The sequence below is a fragment of the Trichomycterus rosablanca genome, chromosome 7, assembly GCF_030014385.1.
Source record: "Trichomycterus rosablanca isolate fTriRos1 chromosome 7, fTriRos1.hap1, whole genome shotgun sequence".
Lineage (NCBI taxonomy): Eukaryota > Metazoa > Chordata > Actinopteri > Siluriformes > Trichomycteridae > Trichomycterus > Trichomycterus rosablanca.
In genome coordinates, this window is record NC_085994.1 from 11,030,948 (window position 1) to 11,055,349 (window position 24,402).

Genomic DNA, 24,402 nt, shown 5'->3' on the forward strand with positions numbered 1-24,402 from the left:
ACAAGCATCCTCATCCAAACTTTATAACATGTTGGTGGAAGCATCATGGTTTGGGGCTGCTTTGGTGCATCATCAATTGGCAGAAGAATGTCAGGGTAGCTGTCTAACATCCTAAGCTAAAAAATAGAATTTAGATAAGTATAATGTCTCTCAATTCAGACCAAACCTTATCAGGATGATAAGCTACAGAAAAGGTTACTGATGTTAAAATAAAATAATAAATGCAAGGGTTCACATACTTTTCCAGGCTAGATTCTGAATGATACATCAAGTCCATTGACAGGAAAGTTCATAGACAGAATTTTTTAGTCTATTGTAATGATTATCAAATCACATTTATGCAACAATTACTCATCCTCACAATTCTTAAGTCTCAACTACAAACCTCTATGCCTGTTATTGCTGGTACTGTCATATTCTGGTGACTGAAGTCAGGCTTTCACTTACACTGGGATAACACAGAGTTGAGCTACAGTTGCATTAAGGGCTGGGTGTCTAATATGCACAGTTTTAATTTTAGGTGCTGGTTATGTAGACGCTGGTTAAGAACAGGGAGGTTCTATGAGACCCGAATCATCTGGGCCACTGTCTCGTCTCCTGCCTGATTCTGCTCATGCTGCTCCTACAGAGAAGGAGGGAGGAGGGATCAGTAGGCAGTCGGGTCAATTATTACACACATATATGTAACCCGTGTAGAAATACTCCACTGAACATCTTAATGTGTAATAAATGTATTTCCTTTACTAGTTAACACGTGCCAAATGTGTTAAGAGGCTGATTTGTGGATGTAAATGAGATGAGAAAATAATGACAGGGTTTAATATTAAACAAAACTGCTTTAGAAAACAAAAGATTGATGCCTTTGTTTATCATGTCAAAACTGTAGGGTTGAGAAAAAATGTTTTGGCTCCATCTCTATTCTAAAATGCTTCCACATCAGTGTATAAATAACCATAATCTGATTTTTAAGCTGCTGGACAAGTTTTGAGGTTAAAGATCTCTATGGTGGCTGCTCACGTGGCGCAGCGGTAAAAACACACGCTATATATATATATATAAATATATATACAGGTGCTGGTCATAAAATTAGAATATCATGAACAAGTTGATTTATTTCAGTAATTCCATTCAAAAAGTGAAACTTGTATATTATATTCATTCATTACACACAGACTGATATATTTCAAATGTTTATTTCTTTTAATGTTGATGATTATAACTGACAACTAATGAAAACCCCAAATTCAGTATCTCAGAAAATTAGAATATTACTTAAGACCAATACAAAAAAAAGATTTTTAGAAATGTTGGCCAACTGAAAAGTATGAACATGAAAAGTATGAGCATGTACAGCACTCAATACTTAGTTGGGGCTCCTTTTGCCTGGATTACTGCAGCAATGCGGCATGGCATGGAGTCCATCAGTCTGTGGCACTGCTCAGGTGTTATGAGAGCCCAGGTTGCTCTGATAGTGGCCTTCAGCTCTTCTGAATTGTTGGGTCTGGCGTATCGCATCTTCCTCTTCACAATACCCCATAGATTTTCTATGGGGTTAAGGTCAGGCGAGTTTGCTGGCCAATTAAGAACGGGGATACCATGGTCCTTAAACCAGGTACTGGTAGCTTTGGCACTGTGTGCAGGTGCCAAGTCCTGTTGGAAAATGAAATCTGCCTGGTAGACGGCTGCGTTGACCTTGGACCTCAGAAAACACAGTGGACCAACACCAGCAGATGACATGGCACTCCAAACCATCACTGACTGTGGAAACTTTACACTGGACCTCAAGCAACGTGGATTCTGTGCCTCTCCTCTCTTCCTCCAGACTCTGGGACCTTGATTTCCAAAGGTAATGCAAAATTTACATTCATCAGAGAACATAACTTTGGACCACTCAGCAGCAGTCCAGTCCTTTTTGTCTTTACCCCAGGCGAGACGCTTCTGACGCTGTCTCTTGTTCAAGAGTGGCTTGACACAAGGAATGCGACAGCTGAAACCCATGTCTTGCATACGTCTGTGCGTGGTGGTTCTTGAAGCACTGACTCCAGCTACAGTCCACTCTTTGTGAATCTCCCCCACATTTTTGAATGGGTTTTGTTTCACAATCCTCTCCAGGGTGCGTTATCCCTATTGCTTGTACACTTTTTTCTACCACATCTTTTCCTTCCCTTCGCCTCTCTATTAATGTGCTTGGACACAGAGCTCTGTGAACAGCCAGCCTCTTTAGCAATGACCTTTAGTGTCTTGCCCTCCTTGTGCAAGGGGTCAATGGTCGTCTTTTGGACAACTGTCAAGTCAGCAGTCTTCCCCATGATTGTGTAGCCTACAGAACTAGACTGAGAGACCATTTAAAGGCCTTTGCAGGTGTTTTGAGTTAATTAGCTGATTAGCGTGTGGCACCAGGTGTCTTCAAAAATGTACCTTGTCACAATATTCTAATTTTCTGAGATACTGAATTTGGGGTTTTCATTAGTTGTCAGTTACAATCATCAACATTAAAATAAATAAACATTTGAAATATATAAGTCTGTGTGTAATGAATGAATATAATATACAAGTTTCACTTTCTGAATGGAATTACTGAAATAAATCAACTTTTTCATGATATTCTAATTTTATGACTAGCACCAGTATATATATATACAGGGGTTGGACAAAATAACTGAAACACCTGGTTTTAGACCACAATAATTTATTAGTATGGTGTAGGGCCTCCTTTTGCGGCCAATACAGCGTCAATTCGTCTTGGAAATGACATATACAAGTCCTGCACAGTGGTCAGAGGGATTTTAAGCCATTCTTCTTGCAGGATAGTGGCCAGGTCACTACGTGATGCTGGTGGAGGAAAACGTTTCCTGACTCGCTTCTCCAAAACACCCCAAAGTGGCTCAATAATATTTAGATCTGGTGACTGTGCAGGCCATGGGAGATGTTCAACTTCACTTTCATGTTCATCAAACCAATCTTTCACCAGTCTTGCTGTGTGTATTGGTCCATTGTCATCCTGATACACGGCACCGCCATTGGATGCACATGGTCCTCCAGAATGGTTCGGTAGTCCTTGGCAGTGACGCGCCCATCTAGCACAAGTATTGGGCCAAGGGAATGCCATGATATGGCAGCCCAAACCATCACTGATCCACCCCCATGCTTCACTCTGGGCATGCAACAGTCTGGGTGGTACGCTTCTTTGGGGCTTCTCCACACCGTAACTCTCCCGGATGTGGGGAAAACAGTAAAGGTGGACTCATCAGAGAACAATACATGTTTCACATTGTCCACAGCCCAAGATTTGCGCTCCTTGCACCATTGAAACCGACGTTTGGCATTGGCACGAGTGACCAAAGGTTTGGCTATAGCAGCCCGGCCGTGTATATTGACCCTGTGGAGCTCCCGACGGACAGTTCTGGTGGAAACAGGAGAGTTGAGGTGCACATTTAATTCTGCCGTGATTTGGGCAGCCGTGGTTTTATGTTTTTTGGATACAATCCGGGTTAGCACCCGAACATCCCTTTCAGACAGCTTCCTCTTGCGTCCACAGTTAATCCTGTTGGATGTGGTTTGTCCTTCTTGGTGGTATGCTGACATTACCCTGGATACCGTGGCTCTTGATACATCACAAAGACTTGCTGTCTTGGTCACAGATGCGCCAGCAAGACGTGCACCAACAATTTGTCCTCTTTTGAACTCTGGTATGTCACCCATAATGTTGTGTGCATTGCAATATTTTGAGCAAAACTGTGCTCTTACCCTGCTAATTGAACCTTCACACTCTGCTCTTACTGGTGCAATGTGCAATTAATGAAGATTGGCCACCAGACTGGTCCAATTTAGCCATGAAACCTCCCACACTAAAATGACAGGTGTTTCAGTTATTTTGTCCAACCCCTGTATATACGTATATATATATATATATATATATATATATATACGTATATAGACATCCATAGTAATAAAAAAGGTGTTAATGTAAGCGACTAGCAGATTAATTCACACAAACGCGAAAAGCAGAGTGTCAAACATTCAGAAATGTTAATCTGATGGCTAGGAAAAAGGTTTTGTTACAATTCACGTCCAACACAAAGTAGTAATTAAAAAAGAATAAAGTATTTTACGCATTCGTTGCCTTTTTGGTATTACAGTATTTTCAGTACTATAAGGATAAAAACTTTATTGCTCACATCAACATGGTTGTCACACTTACAAAAAGCTAAGGAAACTCTCTTTAGACTTTTACTGATACAGTTAACGTTGGCCAGTTATTTATAGAGTTGTTAAACCACAGAAAAGCCAACTGAGGCCAAAGGCAAATGTGTATTTACTCTGCTCTGAATCTTTATGGCTGCATTTGTGCATACAATAAATATAATTTTGTTTTATATTTATAGCTGATTATAGATTACAGCTGGTACTTCTCTATGTCCAAATACATAGGGCCAGATTGACTGCACCCAATATAAAATGTGGTATCAAACCAAACGTCAACTTTAAGAAAATGTAAATGTAAATTTGACAGGATTGTTCAATGCAAAAATAAACTGCTCTAGATTAGAAGCTGCTGGAACCTGGGTGACTGTGGTCACAAGGTTTTTACTGAAATGTGCTTGGAGACAGACAAATGTACATGAGGTTCAATCATTTGGCCACTCAGTCTAACGTTGTGAACCGCTTATCCAATTAGGGTCGTAGCCTATTCCAAGTTTTTCAATGGGCACAAAGCACACAGTAACACCCTGGACGGGGCGCCAGTCCATCGCAGTGTAGACACCCATTCACCTATAGTGTATACGTCATGTTTTACACTTTGGTTACATTCATGACAGGAACGATAGTTACTTATTACACAAGATTCATCACTTCTCAAAGTTATATCAAACACAGTCACGGACAATTTAGTATCTCCAATTCACCTCACTTGCATGTCTTTGGACTGTGGGAGGAAACTGGAGCACCCGGAGGATACCCACACAGACATGGGGAGAACATGCAAACTCCACACAGAAAGGACCCGGATCGCCCCACCTGGGGATCGAACCCAGGACCTTCTTGCTATGAGGCCACCGTGCCACCCCCCATAGGCATTTTAGGATTTAACTGTGGTAATTTGTACCCCTTTCCCAAAAAAAAAAACCCCCCCCCAAAAAACCCACTGCTGTTGGATAATGCTCACATTCAGCATTCCAAATTATCCCAAATGTGTTTACTGGGGTTGAGGTCAGGGCTCTGTTTTTTCCACATCAGACAGGTTAATGCATGTTTTTTTATGAAACTCGCTTTGTGCAGTAATGCTAAAACAGAAAACTGCTGCCACAAAGCTAAATGCAAATCATTTTTTAATAGATTTCCCCCCTTTATCTCCCAATCTAGTCAATTTCAGTTCCAGATTGAATCTGCTACAGCTTGCACAATCCCTGATGTAACAGAGGAGAGCCGGACCGTCACATGCCCCCTATGCCATGAGTCCAATCTGCGACCACTTCTCATCACCAGCCAGTGTTGTGTTCCCAAGAGCTTTATTGTGTACAGACAGCCACACTAAGCTCCATGTGCTTGCACAGGCGCCAATTGTGTTTGTGTGGACGCCCGGCCAGGTTGGTGGCTCTGCAGTAGCATGCTAGCATGTTCGACCGCTACACTACCCAAGCACTGAATGCAAATAATTTATATGATTAATTTTATGCACCTCTTAGCAATGGGTGTGGCTGAAAGATCAGAACAAAGTCAATAAAAGTGGTGCCTGCATACTTTTAGCCATATAGTGTTTGTTTGTTCATTAGGATTTTAACGTCATGTTTTACACTTTTGGTTACATTCATGACAGGAACGGTAGTTACTCATTACACAAGACTCATCACTCCTCAAGGTCATATCAAACACAGTCAAGGACAATTTAGTGTCTCTAATTCAGAATAAACCAGAGCACCCGGAGGAAACCCATGCAGACATGGGGAGAACATGCAAACTCCACACAGAAAGGACCTGGACCGCCCCACCTGGGAATCACTGTTATGCGACAGTGCTACCCACTTAGCCACCCTGGCCATATAGCGTAGTCTCCTGATTGCTGATTTAAGTGTTTAACGTTTTTTTAACGTTTAAGTGTGTTTTTGTATTGCTAAGTCAGTATACAAGAACTCTCAATATAAAATGGATATATAAAGTTTATTTATAACTTCTGCCAAAACATTTTGGGGCTGTTAAACATTTACTGTTGGGAATTGTTTATTCATAAATGATAAAACCAACATATGACAGGCATGGATCAAAGTAAATATTACAAAACCAACCAAAAATATGGAGAAAATGAACACAACAGTGCAACACAAAATAATGCATCATGAATGGGACAAATCAACTGAACAGACAAGGAAAAAATAACTTAGCACTGAGCAGTACTTTTGTGTTGCCATATCCACTTTATGCTGTCTTTAAAAAATGTGACCACTAGTTTAAAGCAATAAGTTGTAAAAAATAATGCATGGTAAACTTACATTTGTTTTACACTCAGTATTTCATTTTCGCCTTTTACCCCTAACTGTTCCTAGCTGTAGTGTACACGTTATCTAAGCACAGTTACAAAGCAGGATGTATGCTAATTAAGTGAACCACATAATCTTGGCTTCTCCAGCCCTCACTGGAGTCCTGTTTCAGAGTGAGTTTTAAAGAAAAGCTCTGAGGCCTTTAGCTCAGGAACTTCAGCTTTCGGTCAAACTGTCCAGCATTAAAATGCTGACCAAGCAGTCTTCAGTATTTCAGAAAAACGACACTATAACTGACCCGTGAAAGGGCTTAGAAAAGCACAGCTAAGCAAGAAGGCTGGAGGGGGTTGGATAATGCGCTGGCAGTGAGTGCATAAGCAAAGGACAGGAGCTAAGCAAGAGGCATGCTTTGTTCAGGGAGCCAGTGAGAGCCTGTGATTTCGGTGGCTGAGTGGAAGTCCTCCTGTTTGACTCTCTGTTCCTGCAGCCTCACCTGCGCTAGCAAAGCCATCTCCTCTTTTTCTTTCGGAGAAAAGAAACGACCTCCGTCTCCCCTCTTCCTCTGCATGGCATGTCTGTGCCGAGACTCATGCAGGTATTTCTGGAGCAGAAAAGAAAAGCACAATTAGGAAAGTGAAAAGGCTAATTTACATGCAATCTGTCATTTAAAGTGGTACTGGACACATTATTAATGTTACACTACTAGCATTAAGTTCCACCTTAAGAGCAGTCAGCACAGTGCTGTTACCTTAATTTTATTACTGACAAATGATGACCAGCTCTAACACACCTACAGTGAAATCAGTAAGTATTCAGGTGCCTTGACTTTCTAGCACACTTTATTAGGAGGTAGATTTAATTTTGAATGGATGTAACTGGTAGTTATTCAGACCCTTTATTCAATACTTTATTAAAGCCTACTTCGGCAGCCATTACAACTGGTACGTTTAAGGACATTCAGAGACTTGGCCTTGGAGAAACTCTGGCACTAGTCTAAGTTTTTGTGTACTCTGAAGGAGGTTTTTTTTCAAGGATGTTTCCGTATTTAGCTTTATTTATCCTTCTCTCATTTCTTACAAGTCTCATCACAGCATGATTCTGCCACAACCATGAAGATCATTAAAAGGTTAATAACGCAGGACGTTACAGGACGTTTGTAGTTTTGACCTCCACACTTCACGCATCGTCATGCAAGAATGTGTTGAACCAAGGAGCCTTTTTCACTCAAATGTCAGCGCATAATTTGAATCCAATCGTATTAAAAAGCAGCTGCACAGCAGTCAAAATTTGTTTTTTTGTATGAAGCTCAGTCACAAAATGACAGACTGACATTAATCACATTTTAATCACCTGACCAATCAGGATGCAGCTATGTATCCATACTCTTCCTCTATCCATATATTCTTCCTCTTTAAAGCCAAGATAAGCTGCCTACTTTTCCTTGTCATACCTAAGCACTGGCTGTTTGTGTTATTTTGGGTATGGTCAGGCTGAAACTGAAAGATGTTTTTCTCCTAATCTATTGAATGATTAACTCATTTCATTTACTGTCACAAACCACTTTTTTTTTTTTTTTTTTTTTTTTTTTTTTTTATTATCTATTTTTTCCCACTTTTTTCCCCCAACTTTTATCCCCATTCTAATTGTGTCCAATTACCCTGATTGTGTCCTCTATACTGATTCGACCGTTTGCCGCTAACTGAGGACGCCACTCAACTGACTTGCGCCCCCTCCGGCACACAATCAGTACAGCCTGCATTTTTCACCTGCACGAGCCGAGTTCATACACCGAGAGACACTGCGCACGGAGGGTCACACCCCCCTCAATGTTATTCCTCAGCCCTGTGCAGGCGCCATCAGTCAACCAGCAGGGGCCGCAGTTGTACCAGTTATGAGGACCTATGCTCCGACTCTACCCCTAAGCCCCTGAACAACAGCCAAACGTTGTTCATACTGCCGCCCAACCCAGTCAGAAAGGTAGAGCTGAGTTTCGATATGATGCATCTAGAAACCCAACTCTGGTGGCATACTTTACCGCTGCGCCACCTGAGCGGCTTGTCACAAACCACTTTATCATATTTGAAGTGAGGTGAAAACTTACCCTTCTCTCTTTGGGAATCTTGCCCTCAGCCTCCAGTTTGGCACGTGCTTGTCTTCTTTTTAGGATGCGGTGGTACTGTTTGGCGTTGACATAAAGTGGCTCCTCCTCCAGCATCTCAGCACCGGGCAGAGGAATACGTTGGATGGTGGGTACCGTGCTTCCTCCTGGCACCATCTGACACACAATCCCAACAAAAAAATCATATTAATTAGGGATGTCCCGATCACTTTTTTTTGTTCCCGATCCCGATCATTAATTTTGATCTTGATCCGATACCGAGTCTCAAACCGATACTTGTATTTTCTAGATATTGTCTAGATGAGAACTAGATAACACTGTTCACACAGTGCACACTTCAAGTACATTACAGTTATTCAAATTAATCCAATGTATATGTTCAACAACTGAATAGCTCTGCAGTGTTGTAGGAAAAAAATTGCCTGCATCCAAGCTATTGCTTAATGTTCTTTTATTTTTACAAAATAAAAGTAAACAAACTTAGTGCAGCATTGTAGTAGTAAAACTCGAACACTCAAAATGAAGTGAGATAATTCTGTTTAATGCAGTGATACACTAAAAATGAACAGAAATCTCCACTCACAAGTGGTGTAGCAGCTTAACTTAAATATAAAAAAAACAAATAAGTTACTTAACAGCATTACAGTAAAACCTGAATACCAAAATAAAATGGAAAGTCACTCTTTTGTTATGAAGGAAAGTCAGTTCTTAAAGTGCTTGTATTGTGACAATGGTTTAATGGACGTTTCTACGCGAAGTGAGTGTGTTTTGACCCTTTGGGGCTTCCATAGTGCGTGGAATAGCGTGCTTGGCTCTAGCTGTCCGCTATTCGGTACCGTAACAGAAGAAGTTAATAAAGTGTTTTGCTCCCGACAATTTGTGAATATACCGTGTATTTTATTTCTTTATTAAGCGAGTGCATCACTACGACGCTCGGTTACATAACTAAGCCAATCAGAGCGCTTGATACTGAGATGTCGTTCAGTCTTGTAACACGTAAACTCGTAAAAGCTGTATGTTATGATCCTGAAGTTTTCATACTCTGATTAAAAGTTATTGTTTTGTAAACCGGAGTGATCCTCGACTCACACACCATATAAATAGTAAAATTCTACAGTAATGAACGCAGCTCTGCTCCTACCGCCTCGTGAAACGCTCACATTGCAGACATTACACTTCACTGTTGGACTTGTTTCACTTTCCAATTTAAAGTATTTCCACACAGCGGACATGCTGTTGTAAAACAAAGGATCAGGATTACGATCGGCATTAGTAAAGCCGATACCGATCAGTTAAAAAATGATCTTTGAGATCGGATCGGGACATCCCTAATATTAATATAATGCAATTAAAAAAGAACTAATAAAATTTATGATGATTTCCGGCAGGGTCTGTTAAGGAGGCTTTTTTGTGCTCCATTTGTGGTTAGATATATCTAATGAATTTAGTCACTGTTATCCCACTACTTTGGCTGTCCCCTAAAAATCTGTATCAGGCCTACAATGCTGGAATGGATATTCTCTGATATTCTCACTTTGATTTTCTCCCACATGATGCCAGACCCAGTGAAGGAGGAAGAGATGGACAGAGAATTATGGTTCCACCATAATTGGAAATTGGATTGTAACTATTAACAAATTCTAGTTAGAGAGCTTGCTCGGTTTTTCTTTTTTTTTTACCATGTTAGGACCCTCACTGTACACGTGCTATTTCTGGGTACAAAAGAGCAATACAGTTCTACACCAAACAGAAATCTTTTTTAAATGCTTTCATATAATTGTAATCATAAACAATTAAACTATTACACATAAATAAGGTCATACAAAATTCACGGCTGTAAAAATCGCGTCATGGACTGTGAAATGAGCCATTTCTTGTGTAATATGCAATTTGCTGAAAAAATTAAAACAGGTTTGTGTTTAGCGATTTAACGTTTTTCAGTCACGTAGCATTTAAGTGCCTTAGGTTTACTGATAATCTGCACTATGAGGCGGTCCTAACAAACCTGTGGCAATTCAGTTAGCAATTGGTTAGTCAAAATGTCCAAGATGTCCAAGTCTAAGGCAGCTAAAAACACGACTCAGGTAACTGAGTTTGGAAAACTCCCAACCAATTCTGTGGTGTGCTTACAAAGGGATTATTATTAGGATTAATTTATATAATATGGATATTTTGCATCATGTCACAAGGTAAAGGTGAAACTCTGTGTGCCATCTTATAATAACTACACTAATGGCAGAAAAAGGGTTAATATTGCGACTGTATCTCTGTTATTTGATTAGTAGTAGTAGTAGTTGTTTAGTCAGTGCTTGAACTGAACTGTTCGCTACTGGTTGAACTAGTTTATGGCGTTTATGTTCATGTCACTGTTTTACATAACTGCCAAACTCACTGCCTAAAGTATACAGACTTGTTGATATGAAACTCTGTTGTTCTAATATTTTGATGGGACGCTATTAAAAAACAGTTTTGACCAATGTGGACTCCTTGGACTCCTTACCATGACCATGCCTCCAGTGTTGACTACACTGCCAGACACAGGCAATGTGACTGTAACTGTGCCTTGCCCACTGTTGGTGGTCGAGGTGTTTGCTCCCGCTGCTGCCTGAACGATCTGGGTGCCAGCCAAAGAGCCTGCTGGGATGGTGATCATGCCTGGGAAGGTACAGAAAAGCAGCCGAGTCAAAAGACTGAAAAAATAAATATAATAAAACAATACTGAATTAAACATTATAGTTCCCTTGGCAGACATGCTGGCACAATGTTGTTGCACTTTGACTACATCAATCAAGACTAAACAGATCGATATTTTTTTTTTTTATGTAACAAGCAGTGCAGGTTTTTTTAATATCGTCAATATAAAATGCCAAACTAATACATCAGTGTTTAAACTTAACCTGCTGTGAGAATCGATTTTTCAGGCCAGTTAGAACACTTAAAGCAGAACCCCTGTGACCAAAACGAGGCCCATAGCAACATGAATGATAGCGGGTGTAAAGGAACATCAGTGGCCTGCACAGAGCCATGACCTCAACCACAATAAACAACTGTGGGATAACCTGGAATGTCGAGCAAGAGCCAGGTCTGCTCACACAAACATCAGTGCCTGACTTTACATGTACTTTGACTGCATGAGCACATATTCACACAGACACACTCCAAAAGCTTGCTCCAAGCATTTCCAGAAAAGTTGATAATGTTGTTGACACAAGGAGGTTCATTCATTATTAATGCCTATCGTTTTGGAGTGTGATGTCCAACAAGCTCCTGGTTGTTGTGTCTACATACTTTTAGATTAGATACTTATTGGGTCCTTAGGGCCAACAATTTACGTTAAAAAGATTAAGTTGTCGAAAAAGGTAAATGATTCAAAGTGCTTTTAATGCATATTTCATGACTGCATCATAGCGATCATATCAGTTCATATCAGTTACCTACAAACGTTCTGTAACATTATGCAAGAGCTAAATCCGGCATAGTGGATTTAAGTCATGCGTGACGTACACAGCCGAGTTGCACACAACACACACAGTAGCACAGGGAAGAAATCATTATCTTTCTAAACTGCTCCATGATTACAGCAGCGAGAACTGTAAACCCGAGTACAAAAACTTGAAGACAAGCAGGAATAAATGCAGCGACATTGAATATTTTAGTGCATTCAAAGCAATATTGCACATTAGGCAGAAGAAATATGATTTATTTAAATGAGTAAAAACAATTATCAGGACAGAAATTCATTAGTGTCGTACATGATCCTTAGCATTTTACCACACAGTCCAAAGCAGCCAGCATCAAAATATCCAGACAGCATTTAATCCCATACTTTACGTAACTGGTACATTATTACATTTGATTTCATTATTTCATAGCTACCCAATTTCAACAAAAACAGCACTTTGTAAGCTTCACAAAGCCTGAATTCATTATAAGACTGCATTTCCTTTGAACTTTGGATCAGAAAGTAATGCACAAAACTTGGACCTCTGAGCAAATGCTAGTATTGCTAGTCTCATTTTAAAACCATAGGAATTGACTCTATGAGCCTGCAGCTATAACAGCCTCTACTATTCTGGGAAGGCTTTTTACAAGATTGTGGAGTGTAGTTGTGGAGTGTGGTTTGTTTGCCAGGAGGGTGTCTATGGTAATTTGTGTACAATTTATTCCAAAGCTATCCGGTTAGATTGAGGCCAGGGCTTTGAGGAGGTCACTGAAGTTTTCACACCATACTTGTTGAATCATGTCTAGCACTTTGTGCACTGCATAGTTATGCTAAACCAGATCATGGCCTTTCCTAAACTGTTACCACTAAGTATATGATTCATTTTATACAGGTAATTTTATAAAGCTGTTAGCAATTTAATGTTACTTTATCACCAAAACCCAATACTTAGAGAGGTGTTCACATACTTTTGGTCATATAGGGTCTGTCCAAAAATCTAGTGAGCTCTCTACGTAGACGCATTTTACGTCATCCTACATGCACCCGGGGAGAAGGCTGTCCAAATTCTTAGATGCCTTAAAATGCTGCCTACTGAGGTGCCTTATTTCGAAGCTATAAACTGACTGAATAAAAAGGAGGGGCCTCAATTGTCATTGACTTTTAATTTGTATAAATGTGCCTCATTTGAGTTTGGAATGCAGCCTTTTTACCTTTACCATAATTTCTAGGGATGTCACAGCACATTACTTAAAAAATAAGCAAATAAAAGCAGACTACTTCCAGATCTAAAAGTTAGAAATAATAAAGAAATCACAGATTCCTGTATTAAATGCATTTTACAAGATGTCCCAAATTGTCTGGAAATGGGGTTTGCACTCAATTAAAAATGACTTTAAAATTAGTTTATGAAATGTGAAACCATACATGTAGCTCCAATGAGTAGAACATAGAGGAAGTGAAGATATAGTGTGATTAATTACATACCCTGCTGAAGTACAGTGCCGTCTGCATTTACAGGCTGGTACACAATGGTCTGTCCTTCAGCAGTCTGGGCAACCTGCTGGCCATGGACAGTAATCTGCTGGCCCTATCACACACAAAAAAAATTTAAAAATCAAACAATCGAAAATAAATATAAAACTTAAATAACTTAATTTCATAAAATTACAATATGCTCAATATGCAAAAATAACTTCATTGCAATTAATAGAATAGAAACACCCTGCTGCCTGGTGTAGTAGCTTATTACTAATGCAAACCTAAATGCCTACAGACAAACAGACTGATGCAAAATACAGAGGGAGAGAATCCATGTCTTATATTTTAATCACTCACAAAGCAAATTATTTGGAACACCAATTTACTATGTTCTTTTAGTCATAATTTTCTAAGCTACACCTACCATATGGATAAACATGGGAATACAATTATTAACTGTAGCCCATCTGTTACTCTTGCTAATAAACAGCAGTCATAAGTCAACAGTTAACGCTTTATCGGTTTTATATGAACATGTCTTTATTTATAGAACACTAGGATGAACATAAAGGCCAAAGAGTGATCAAGTGGTGCAGCGGTAAACTAAGCTAGCCCACCATCGCTAGGATCCAGAAATGGAATCCCCAGCTGTGCTATCAGCAGGTCTACATACAGACATGATTGGATATGTACTGGGAAGTGGGGGGCTCTGGTATCCTGTATGGGGTAAGTTACTGCATTGCACACAAAGATTCCATGAAAGCCAGTCCCCCTGCAACGCTGACCAGGATAAAGCCAAGGTAAAACATGAGAATGAAATTACTGCCGAAAGCAAAACTAGTTGTAACAATAATGTCTATTTTGATTTTTGAGATTTAAAGGCACCAACAGTCTATTCAAAACTAACTAAACTAGTGATCATCTGATGATAAGCAGAGCTCTACGTTTATACTGGAGAGTGATGCAAAATATCCAAATTATATAAAAAAAAAAAATAAAAAAAAATTTACATGTAGACATGTAGTCTGACTCCATACTGACGCAAAACAGCTTCCATTAATTATTTTATTGCAAACACAGATTTCTCTGTCATTCTTGATTAATCATTAACATCACAACTAGTGAGCTGTACCCTAAAAAGTTTTTTGTGTTGTTTTTTTTAGAGCAACAAATGTATCCACATAAGTATAAAGAGAAGAAAGTGTGAGTGACCTGGTTCTGTCCTGCAGTAATGGCAGTCTGGGGCTGCTGAATGATGATCTGTTGAGGCTGACCCTGTTGCCCCTGCAGCTGCAGTGTCTGTCCTCCCTGCAGCTGGATCTGTCCCGGCTGCAACAGCTGGATCTAGTTAGGAACAATAATAAGGACATTAAAATGAATAACAATTGTATTAGGAGTGTAACACTACCAGCGTTAAAACGTGTGTTTTTTCCATAAGGAGTCTTGCTACAAATCAAAGTTAGAAAGTCATCGTTGTGTGTGACTCAGGGCAACTAACTCAACTGGTTATCCTGAGCGTACCGGCATTATATTAATTCCAAAAAACAGAATCCACAAATGATCCACAAATTAATTAAAAAAAAGTAAATGTGGCTATTTATGAATTACAGATTTAATAGTTTATGTAGTCATGTTTAATCAGGATAAAATAATTTACCGGTTTTTAGCTGGGTCCAAACTGTTTAATGTTGTAAAACCAGTCTACCAATATTAAAAAGTACTTTATTGGAGCGCTCAGGTGGCACACAGCCAGTCTTACAGAGAGCCATAATGCTGTTTAATTTCCTGAATGTTGTGTGTACGTGACTTTAAAGTCCATCAGTATCAATATTAAACACAACAAAACATCAAATGAACTCTACTCAACAAAAACTGTTTTGTTTACTCCTTAAGATCCACTACTTTCTCATGGTTGTATGTAAATAGACTATTTTGTTTACATTTGTGTCATGGGAGAACATGCAAACTCCACACAAAAAAGGACTCAAGACCACTTCATGAGGGAATCCAACCCTGGGAATATTGCTGTCAGGTGACAGTGCAACCTGCCATGCCACCCCATATAATATATAATGCTATATGGACAGCCTTAATGCTCTCTCATTACTAATCAAAATCATAGCCTTAGAGTGTAGTTGAAATGTTGGACCTGGAATTCCTCCCAATTATAGAACCTGGATATGAAATTAGTGTGCAAAATTTCTTGCAGTTATCAGATCATTCAGAACATTCACTAAAATTAGATGCATTCTAGCTCATATATCAATAATATCTACCCTGCAATTACTTCTTCCAAAATTCCTTATAAAACACATATGACCCTGTGCGTTTTCTTACCTGCTGCAAACCCTGAGCTCCAGTCACAGGAACCTGCATGATGGTCTGGCCCTGACCTCCAGACATGGCCTGTACCATGATGGGCTGCCCAGAAGAAGTAATTAGCTGCCCTCCGCTCACCTGAACCATCAGGGGTTGGCCTTGTACCTGGATACACACAAACACGGACAGTTAGTTTTGATCTGCACTGACACATTATCGGTCGTGAGGAGAGACCTCGCATGCAGCTATAAGCTTCGGCCAGACAAAGACATGCATTTTTCCTGATGATGGCTTGTCAACACAATGCACAGATACACAATTCACATGTTTGAAACAAACATGGTTATTATTATAAAAAAAACAACAACATTTTACAGAACATTGACTGAGCTGTTCGGTTACAGTGTAGCTCGATGTAGCATGCTATGTACTGAAAGCATGAAACTGTTCTACAATGACAAGTACAAATTTTCAGAAACCACCTGAGCCTTTACAGGATATTAGATAGCATGCATAAGCCCTTAACACAATGTGATGTTAAAAATAAATGTTTAAAAATAAAATATAATAAAAAAAAATAAAAAATAAAAAAACAGATCAAGGCTGAGCTTCCAAAAAATGTTTTTCCCTAACAAAACAATATCAAGCATTTATATTTTGTAGACCAACCCAACAAGTATAAGCTTTTGGAAACTCCACCTTGTCTGTGTAATCAGCCAAGTCAAACGGTCAGCTCACGATGTCATGAACACAAGCTGCATGCGATGGTTAAAACTCTGAGCTTGGAGTTCTCACAACTACCTGGAGAGTCTGCACTTGCTGACCAGCTGCTGTAGCAACAGCCGCTTCGGTTTGCAGCTGTACAGCTGTGACAATGCCCTGCGAATGAGTCCATACAACTGGATCAATTTTGTTTTTTTTATATTTACAAAGTCTGAAAGGTGGTGTGTGGTAATACATCCCTTCAGAACCTGGTGAAGGTATGCTACTAAACTATCATAAATGAAAACATAAAAAACAATTCAGTTTGATGACGTTACAGTTATCTTTTACATCCCGGGATCTTAAAAATCCGCATCAAAGCATTAAGCAGTAAAATATTTTTTTAAGGATTTTAAGGTCAGAAGAAGGTGACCTATCAGTGAACACTTAGTGCCGATCCCAAGCCCAGGTAAATAGGTAAGTTGTGTCAGGAAGAACATCCAGTGTACAAACTGTGCCAAATCAGATAAACTGCTGTGGCAACCCAAGAGCCACCCTGGAATCATTCATTTACTACAAGCATGGGTAATCCACTAACCAACCATTGTGCTAACTGCAGACTGGGTGTGATTGGATATGTCTTGGGGGTGGCTGAAGCCTTGCAATGAATTGTCACTTTGTGTCCCTGCCTTGTGCCCAGTGTTTGCTAGTGGAACCAGAACCACAGCAACCCTGACCAGGATAAAGTGGTTGAAGAAAATAAAAGAAAAGAAAAGATAGCACATGTCCATAATACAACCGAGTAAATTACCCAACTTAAATATCTTACCTGCTGCTGGATCTGTCCATTTGCTGCCTGAACAACTATCTGCTCCCCACCTGTTGTGGAGGTAAACTGCTCCATTTTCCTCCTAAAATGTCACCAGGCTGGAGAAAAACAACAAGCAGATTAGTTTTGACAGCAGTGCAGTTATTTAACACAAAACACAGATAAAACTGATGTCAGAACGTATAAAGATCTCACTGTAGTGACATCAACTGAATACAGTTTACTGGGACCTAGTGTTTACTATAATGGTCCACAGCGCCCACAAGAGGTCAAAAAGAGTTATAGTTTTTTTTACCAGAGATTCTAGAGCTTAATTAAAAGCCTTAAGTCTCGTAAAAAAGCTACCTGTAGTTTTCTCAGATATGTCTATGACAATATATGTTTAAAGTTAAAAATAAGCTAAGGTATCCTCTAAACAGAGCAAACATTAACAAAAAATAAGCCAACTTATCCTCTACACAGAGCAAACATTAGGACGATAATGCTACATTTCTGTGGCTAAATAAAAAACAACATAAATCGTGATGTACAAAAACTACACATTAAATATTAGTTCTCGTTCCACCCCCAACATGTTTTATTTGGCAAATAAATATAACTTTTTAAAGTTTACCGAAACCTTTTATATTTAAGTTTGTTACATTTCACTATAAAGAAAAAAAACTGTGATATGTACAACAGGTTCCAAACCTTTGTATTGTATTGTGTTATATACTCTTTATGAATTACTACTGTTACCACAAGTGTTACATACAGATAGGCGGCACGGTGGCTAAGTGGGTAGCACTGTCACCTCACAGCAAGAAGGTCCTGGGTTCAAACCCCAGGTGGGGCGGTCCAGGTCCTTTCTGTATGGAGTTTGCATGTTCTCCCCATGTCTGTGTGAGTTTCCTCCGGGTGCTCCGGTTTCCTCCCACAGTCCAAAGACATGCAAGTGAGGTGAATTGAAGATGCTAAATTGACCGAGACTGTGTTCAATATAACCTTGTGAACTGATGAACCTTGCGTAATGAGTAACTACCTGTCCTGTCATGAATGTAACCAAAGTGTAAAACATGATGTAAAATCCAAACAAACAAACATACAAACGTTTTGACTTTGAATATGAAGCCATGTATATAGAAACCCTAAATATTTAACCTCACATGGAAAGACAATAACTAGGGCAAGCCATAGCCTAGTGGTTAGGGTACTTGACTAGTAATTAAAAGGTTGCTGGTTCAAGCCTCACCACTGCCAGGTTGCTGCTGTTAGGCCCTTGAGCAAGGCCCTTAACCCTCATTTGCTCAGATTGTATACTGTAACTGTAGTGTAAGTCGCTTTGGATAAAGGCGTCTCCTAAATGCTGAAAATGTAAATGTAAACTAGAATTTGCTTTAAATTAAGTGTTTATCAGTTGAGTGATATACAATGAACAAAGAAGAGTAATGAAAACATGAACATCCCAACAGAGCTTTAGTGAGTTTTAATGAAAGCAGTTGCAGCAAGATAGCCAGAAAAAAGCTTGAACTAAACTTGAACTGCTTATTAGATTTTTTATCAAGGCAAAAAATGTCCCAACAAGTACTGAGGCTGAGAGTTGAACAATAGTAGACATTCACATTGAGCAACAAACTGAGCCACCCCTGTCTGTTTAGGGTGAGTGGGTTGATTATTTCTGATTGCAATCATATATGTATATACACTGATCAGCAATAACATTAAAACCACCTCCTTGTTTCTACACTCACTGTCCATTTTATCAGCTCCACTTACCATATAGAAGCACTTTGTAGTTCTACAATTACTGACTGTAGTCCATCTGTTTCTCTACATACATTTTTAGCCTGCTTTCACCCAGGTATTATTTAGGTGGTGGATGATTCTCAGCACTGCAGTGACACTGACATGGTGGTGGTGTGTTGTGCTGGTATAAGTGGATAGGACACAGCAGCGCTGCTGGATTTTTTTTAAATACTGTGTCCACTCACTGTCAACTCTATTAGACACTCCTACCTAGTTGGTCCACCTTGTAGATGTAAAGTCAGAGATGATCGCTCATCTATTGCTGCTGTTTGAGTTGGTCATCTTCTAGACCTTCATCAGTGGTCTCAGGACACTGCCCACTGGGCGCTGTTGGCTGGATATTTTTGGTTGGTGGACTATTCTCAGTCCAGCAGTGACAGTGAGGTGTTTAAAAACTCTATCAGCAGTGCTGAGCAAAACTCTACAGTGCTGAGAATGAGCCACCAGCTAAATAATACCTGCTCTGTAGTGGTCCTGTGGGGGTCCTGACCATTGAAGAACAGCATGAAAGGGGGCTAACAAAGCATGCAGAGAAACAGATGGACTACAATCAGTAATTGTAGAACTTCAATGTGCTTCTATATGGTAAGTGGAGCTTATGTTTCATCAAACATATTCTGTCAGTATATATATATATAAATATATATAAATATATATATATACAGTATATATACACTGACAGAATATGTTTGATGAAATAAGAAAAAAGTTAAAACACATTAAAAAGGCTGTGATGAATTAGACAAATGCTTGTATAGATGAATGACCTAGAGATTTTTTTTTTTTTTTAAGAAAACCTATATAAAGAATGTACTTTGTTGGCAAAGAAGTGTTTTCAATCATTTTGTCACAAAAAGAGCATTTACAAAGAGCATCCAGTTTGTCAAGAAATCACATTAATGTTCTACACAAGTGTGAGGAAACTCAACTGTAGCTCAGAGGTGGATTTTAGGACCACTGAAACTGTGTGAAAAACTGAAATGAATTCAAATGTATTTAAATGTGTCCTTTCATTATTATACTACAATGATAACTTAACAGACATATTCTCTTTGTTTTACAATATCCCAATATTATTTTTACCAAACTTTTTTAGCTCTAAAAGCGCCAGTTTCTGTACCACATTAAACCGATAACTGAGTCCAACTGTGTGTGTGTGTATATACAGTATATACAGTGTATCACAAAAGTGAGTACACCCCTCACATTTCTGCAAATATTTTATTATATCTTTTCAAGGGACAACACTATAGAAATAAAACTTGGATATAACTTAGAGTAGTCAGTGTACAGCTTGTATAGCAGTGTAGATTTACTGTCTTCTGAAAATAACTCAACACACAGCCATTAATGTCTAAATGGCTGGCAACATAAGTGAGTACACCCCACAGTGAACATGTCCAAATTGTGCCCAAAGTGTCAATATTTTGTGTGACCACCATTATTATCCAGCACTGCCTTAACCCTCCTGGGCATGGAATTCACCAGAGCTGCACAGGTTGCTACTGGAATCCTCTTCCACTCCTCCATGATGACATCACGGAGCTGGTGGATGTTAGACACCTTGAACTCCTCCACCTTCCACTTGAGGATGCGCCACAGGTGCTCAATTGGGTTTAGTCCATCACCTTTACCTTCAGCTTCCTCAGCAAGGCAGTTGTCATCTTGGAGGTTGTGTTTGGGGTCGTTATCCTGTTGGAAAACTGCCATGAGGCCCAGTTTTCGAAGGGAGGGAATCATGCTCTGTTTCAGAATGTCACAGTACATGTTGGAATTCATGTTTCTCTCAATGAACTGCAGCTCCCCAGTGCCAGCAACACTCATGCAGCCCAAGACCATGATGCTACCACCAACATGCTTGACTGTAGGCAAGATACAGTTGTCTTGGTACTTCTCACCAGGGCGCCGCCACACATGCTGGACACCATCTGAGCCAAACAAGTTTATCTTGGTCTCGTCAGACCACAGGGCATTCCAGTAATCCATGTTCTTGGACTGCTTGTCTTCAGCAAACTGTTTGCTGGCTTTCTTGTGCGTCAGCTTCCTTCTGGGATGACAACCATGCAGACCGAGTTGATGCAGTGTGCGGCGTATGGTCTGAGCACTGACAGGCTGACCTCCCACGTCTTCAACCTCTGCAGCAATGCTGGCAGCACTCATGTGTCTATTTTTTAAAGCCAACCTCTGGATATGACGCCGAACACGTGGACTCAACTTCTTTGGTCGACCCTGGCGAAGCCTGTTCCGAGTGGAACCTGTCCTGGAAAACCGCTGTATGACCTTGGCCACCATGCTGTAGCTCAGTTTCAGGGTGTTAGCAATCTTCTTATAGCCCAGGCCATCTTTGTGGAGAGCAACAATTCTATTTCTCACATCCTCAGAGAGTTCTTTGCCATGAGGTGCCATGTTGAATATCCAGTGGCCAGTATGAGAGAATTGTACCCAAAACACCAAATTTAACAGCCCTGCTCCCCATTTACACCTGGGACCTTGACACATGACACCAGGGAGGGACAACGACACATTTGGGCACAATTTGGACATGTTCACTGTGGGGTGTACTCACTTATGTTGCCAGCTATTTAGACATTAATGGCTGTGTGTTGAGTTATTTTCAGAAGACAGTAAATCTACACTGCTATACAAGCTGTACACTGACTACTCTAAATTATATCCAAGTTTCATGTCTATAGTGTTGTCCCATGAAAAGATATAATGAAATATTTGCAGAAATGTGAGGGGTGTACTCACTTTTGTGATACACTGTATATATATATATATATATATATATATATATATATATATACTAGCAATATATGTTTAATAAAAAAGCACATTTAAAAGGCTTTTATAAATTAACAAGCTACTAGAACAGAAGTTTGAAAGCTCTGCAAGTTTTTCTTTGTCATGTGCTTTTTAATATTACTTAGATAAATGCTTTATTTTTTATTTTTTACAGAAAATCCATTTAAAGAATGTACACTGTTGGCAAAAAGTGTTTAATCATTCAGTCACAAAAAGAGCAGTTGTAAAGAGCATCTAAATTGTCCACAAGTGTGAGGAAACTCAACTGTAGCTCAGAGGCGGATTTTAGAACCACTGAAACTGTGTGGAAAACTGAAATGAATTCAAATGTATTTCAATGTGTCCTTTCATTATTACACTATAACGATAACTTAACAGACATCTTTTTGTTTTACAAAATATCGCAATATTATTTTTACCAAACTTGTTTAGCTCTAAATGCGCCAGTTTCTGACGACCACAGTAAACCGATAACTGAGTCCAACTGTGTAGAGCACAAACTATGTAAAGAAAGTAATAAAATACATTTCTGTGATAGTGTAATTATATTATAACGTTGACATTATAAACTGAGTCTTCTCTGTATTTTTGTAAAGAATTTAGCCCTAACAAATAAAACATTGATGACAATATTTAGCTGTACGGAACACTGTGACCACTGTGCTTTGTAGCTACTGAATAAAATACGCGATTATTCACCCGAAGCTTTAAATATTTTATTCATACTTATATATTCTATTATCAGATCCCTGATATGCACGCAGTATGATTACTGAGGTTTTTAGGTTATTGGGATGTAAACACACGAAACTATAGTGTTAAGAACATGCTAGCCAGCTAGTAGATTCCTTTGTTGTTGGTTAGGATCTCTGTACAGAGCTAGGTCAACCATTAGATCCTCCATCTTACATTTACAGTGAATAGTACATCTCTAGCACGCCTCGCTTCTTCATCTCACCCTAACGTTTTGATTTTTGTATTAAGCAGAATTAGTCGTTTGGTTGGTCAATGAGAAACCAATGAGTGTAGTGAGGCAGCATTGCCCTGCAGCAGAGCTCTTTTTACCGTGTCTCAGTGTCCGGTACTCCTCTGATTGGCTCCAGTACAGGGCGCAGAAACCCAATCACCACTGCCTGCACACAAAATGGCGCAAATCAACAACGCCGAGAAGAAGCCCCGCTCTTTCACACGCGTATTCAGGAAAACCCCACCTTCTGTGCTAACATTGGCTAAGGGTTTGTTTTCTCGCGCCATCCACCAATCGCTTAACAGAAGATTTAAACCGTTTAGCCAATCACAGCCCACAATGTAAGATTTGTCAGAATACGGGTGGGAGAAAAAGTAAAAAGGCAAAACGTTTGAGCAGTAAAACAGCGCATGCGCGTCTTATACCACTTTAGAAAGTTAACAGAAGGATGAACAATACAATTTTGGATGGATGAAGTATTGGCGTTATTTATTCTTTTATTTTTGTTAAACACAACTTGATAAGGTTCTGGATGAGTTCAGGTGCCTACCTAGAAATATTGGGTTCAAGACCAGAAGACTAAAATAATGTCAATCCATCACAAGTAGACATACACCTGAGAACTCACTGCCAGTGAGTATAGCCAGTCCAACCACAGTTATGTTTAAATAAGTACAAAGAAAGCCAAACTATCTATTATAAAGTGAAGCAGACACAGAAAGAAGATGCCAAACTTTTTACAGACAGTGACCAAAGGCTCTTAAGTGTGCCACATCCATGTGGTTAACATAATCCCTTCTTTTAAGTGGGTTTGCTCAGTGGTGCAGTGTAGTCCAGGAGTGCAGTTGGTTCATGGGTAGCTGCTTTATTGAAACATACATTAAAGTCAGTGACACCAGTACACATGCCATGCTAAAATGCCAATTGGTTAAAGCTCAAAAATATAAACTTTATAATAATTTCCTTGCAACCCCTAAACAATCACTGTAAACACTAAAATATTGCTTGTAAAAAAACAAATGCTAATTTTTACATTTACATTGTTTAATTAGATAGTAAATCTTTTGCCAAACTTTTTACAGACAGTGACCAAAGGCTTTAAGTGTGCCACACTGTTCCATAAGGTTAACACAATCCCTTTTTTTAAGTGGGTTTGCTGGGTGGTGCAGTGTAGTCCAGGAGTGCAGTTGGTTCATGGGTAGCTGCTTAATTAAAACATAAATTTAAGTGATTCCAGTACAAATGCTGATTTTTACATTTACATTGTTAAATTAGATAGTAAATCTTTTGATACTGGTTTGGTGACCAAACAAAAATTCCAGTTTGTGTAAAATGTTTGGATTCCTAGTGCCAAACCCATACACTAGAGGGGGCAACAACTTGTAACATTGGAATTGTAGGGCTTGATCTGACTTGAGAGCCCAATGAAAGATATTTTAACTTTCATTCTTGGATTCATTGGCTCTTTTCATAATTCAG

General features: G+C 39.4%; 1 protein-coding gene across 2 annotated transcripts; it reads right to left on the bottom strand.

The window, feature by feature from the left end:
- Window positions 1–52: 52 nt before the first annotated feature.
- On the bottom strand, window positions 53–23,090 carry nfyal (nuclear transcription factor Y, alpha, like). 2 transcript variants are annotated; one of them, XM_062998371.1, is made up of 9 exons: window positions 23,022–23,090; window positions 17,367–17,464; window positions 15,854–16,000; window positions 14,729–14,860; window positions 13,523–13,625; window positions 11,096–11,250; window positions 8,578–8,751; window positions 6,970–7,077; window positions 53–622 (listed from the first exon to the last, which is right to left on the bottom strand). In XM_062998371.1, the coding sequence occupies exons 2-9, from the start codon at window positions 17,439–17,441 to the stop codon at window positions 560–562; spliced, it is 957 nt and encodes a 318-aa protein (XP_062854441.1). In that variant the 5' UTR covers window positions 17,442–17,464; window positions 23,022–23,090; the 3' UTR covers window positions 53–559. The 2 variants fall into 2 exon arrangements, with proteins under 2 accessions (XP_062854441.1, XP_062854440.1); XM_062998370.1 differs by lacking the exon at window positions 53–622 and having other exon boundaries at window positions 6,181–7,077.
- Between the last annotated feature and the right edge of the window lie 1,312 nt (window positions 23,091–24,402).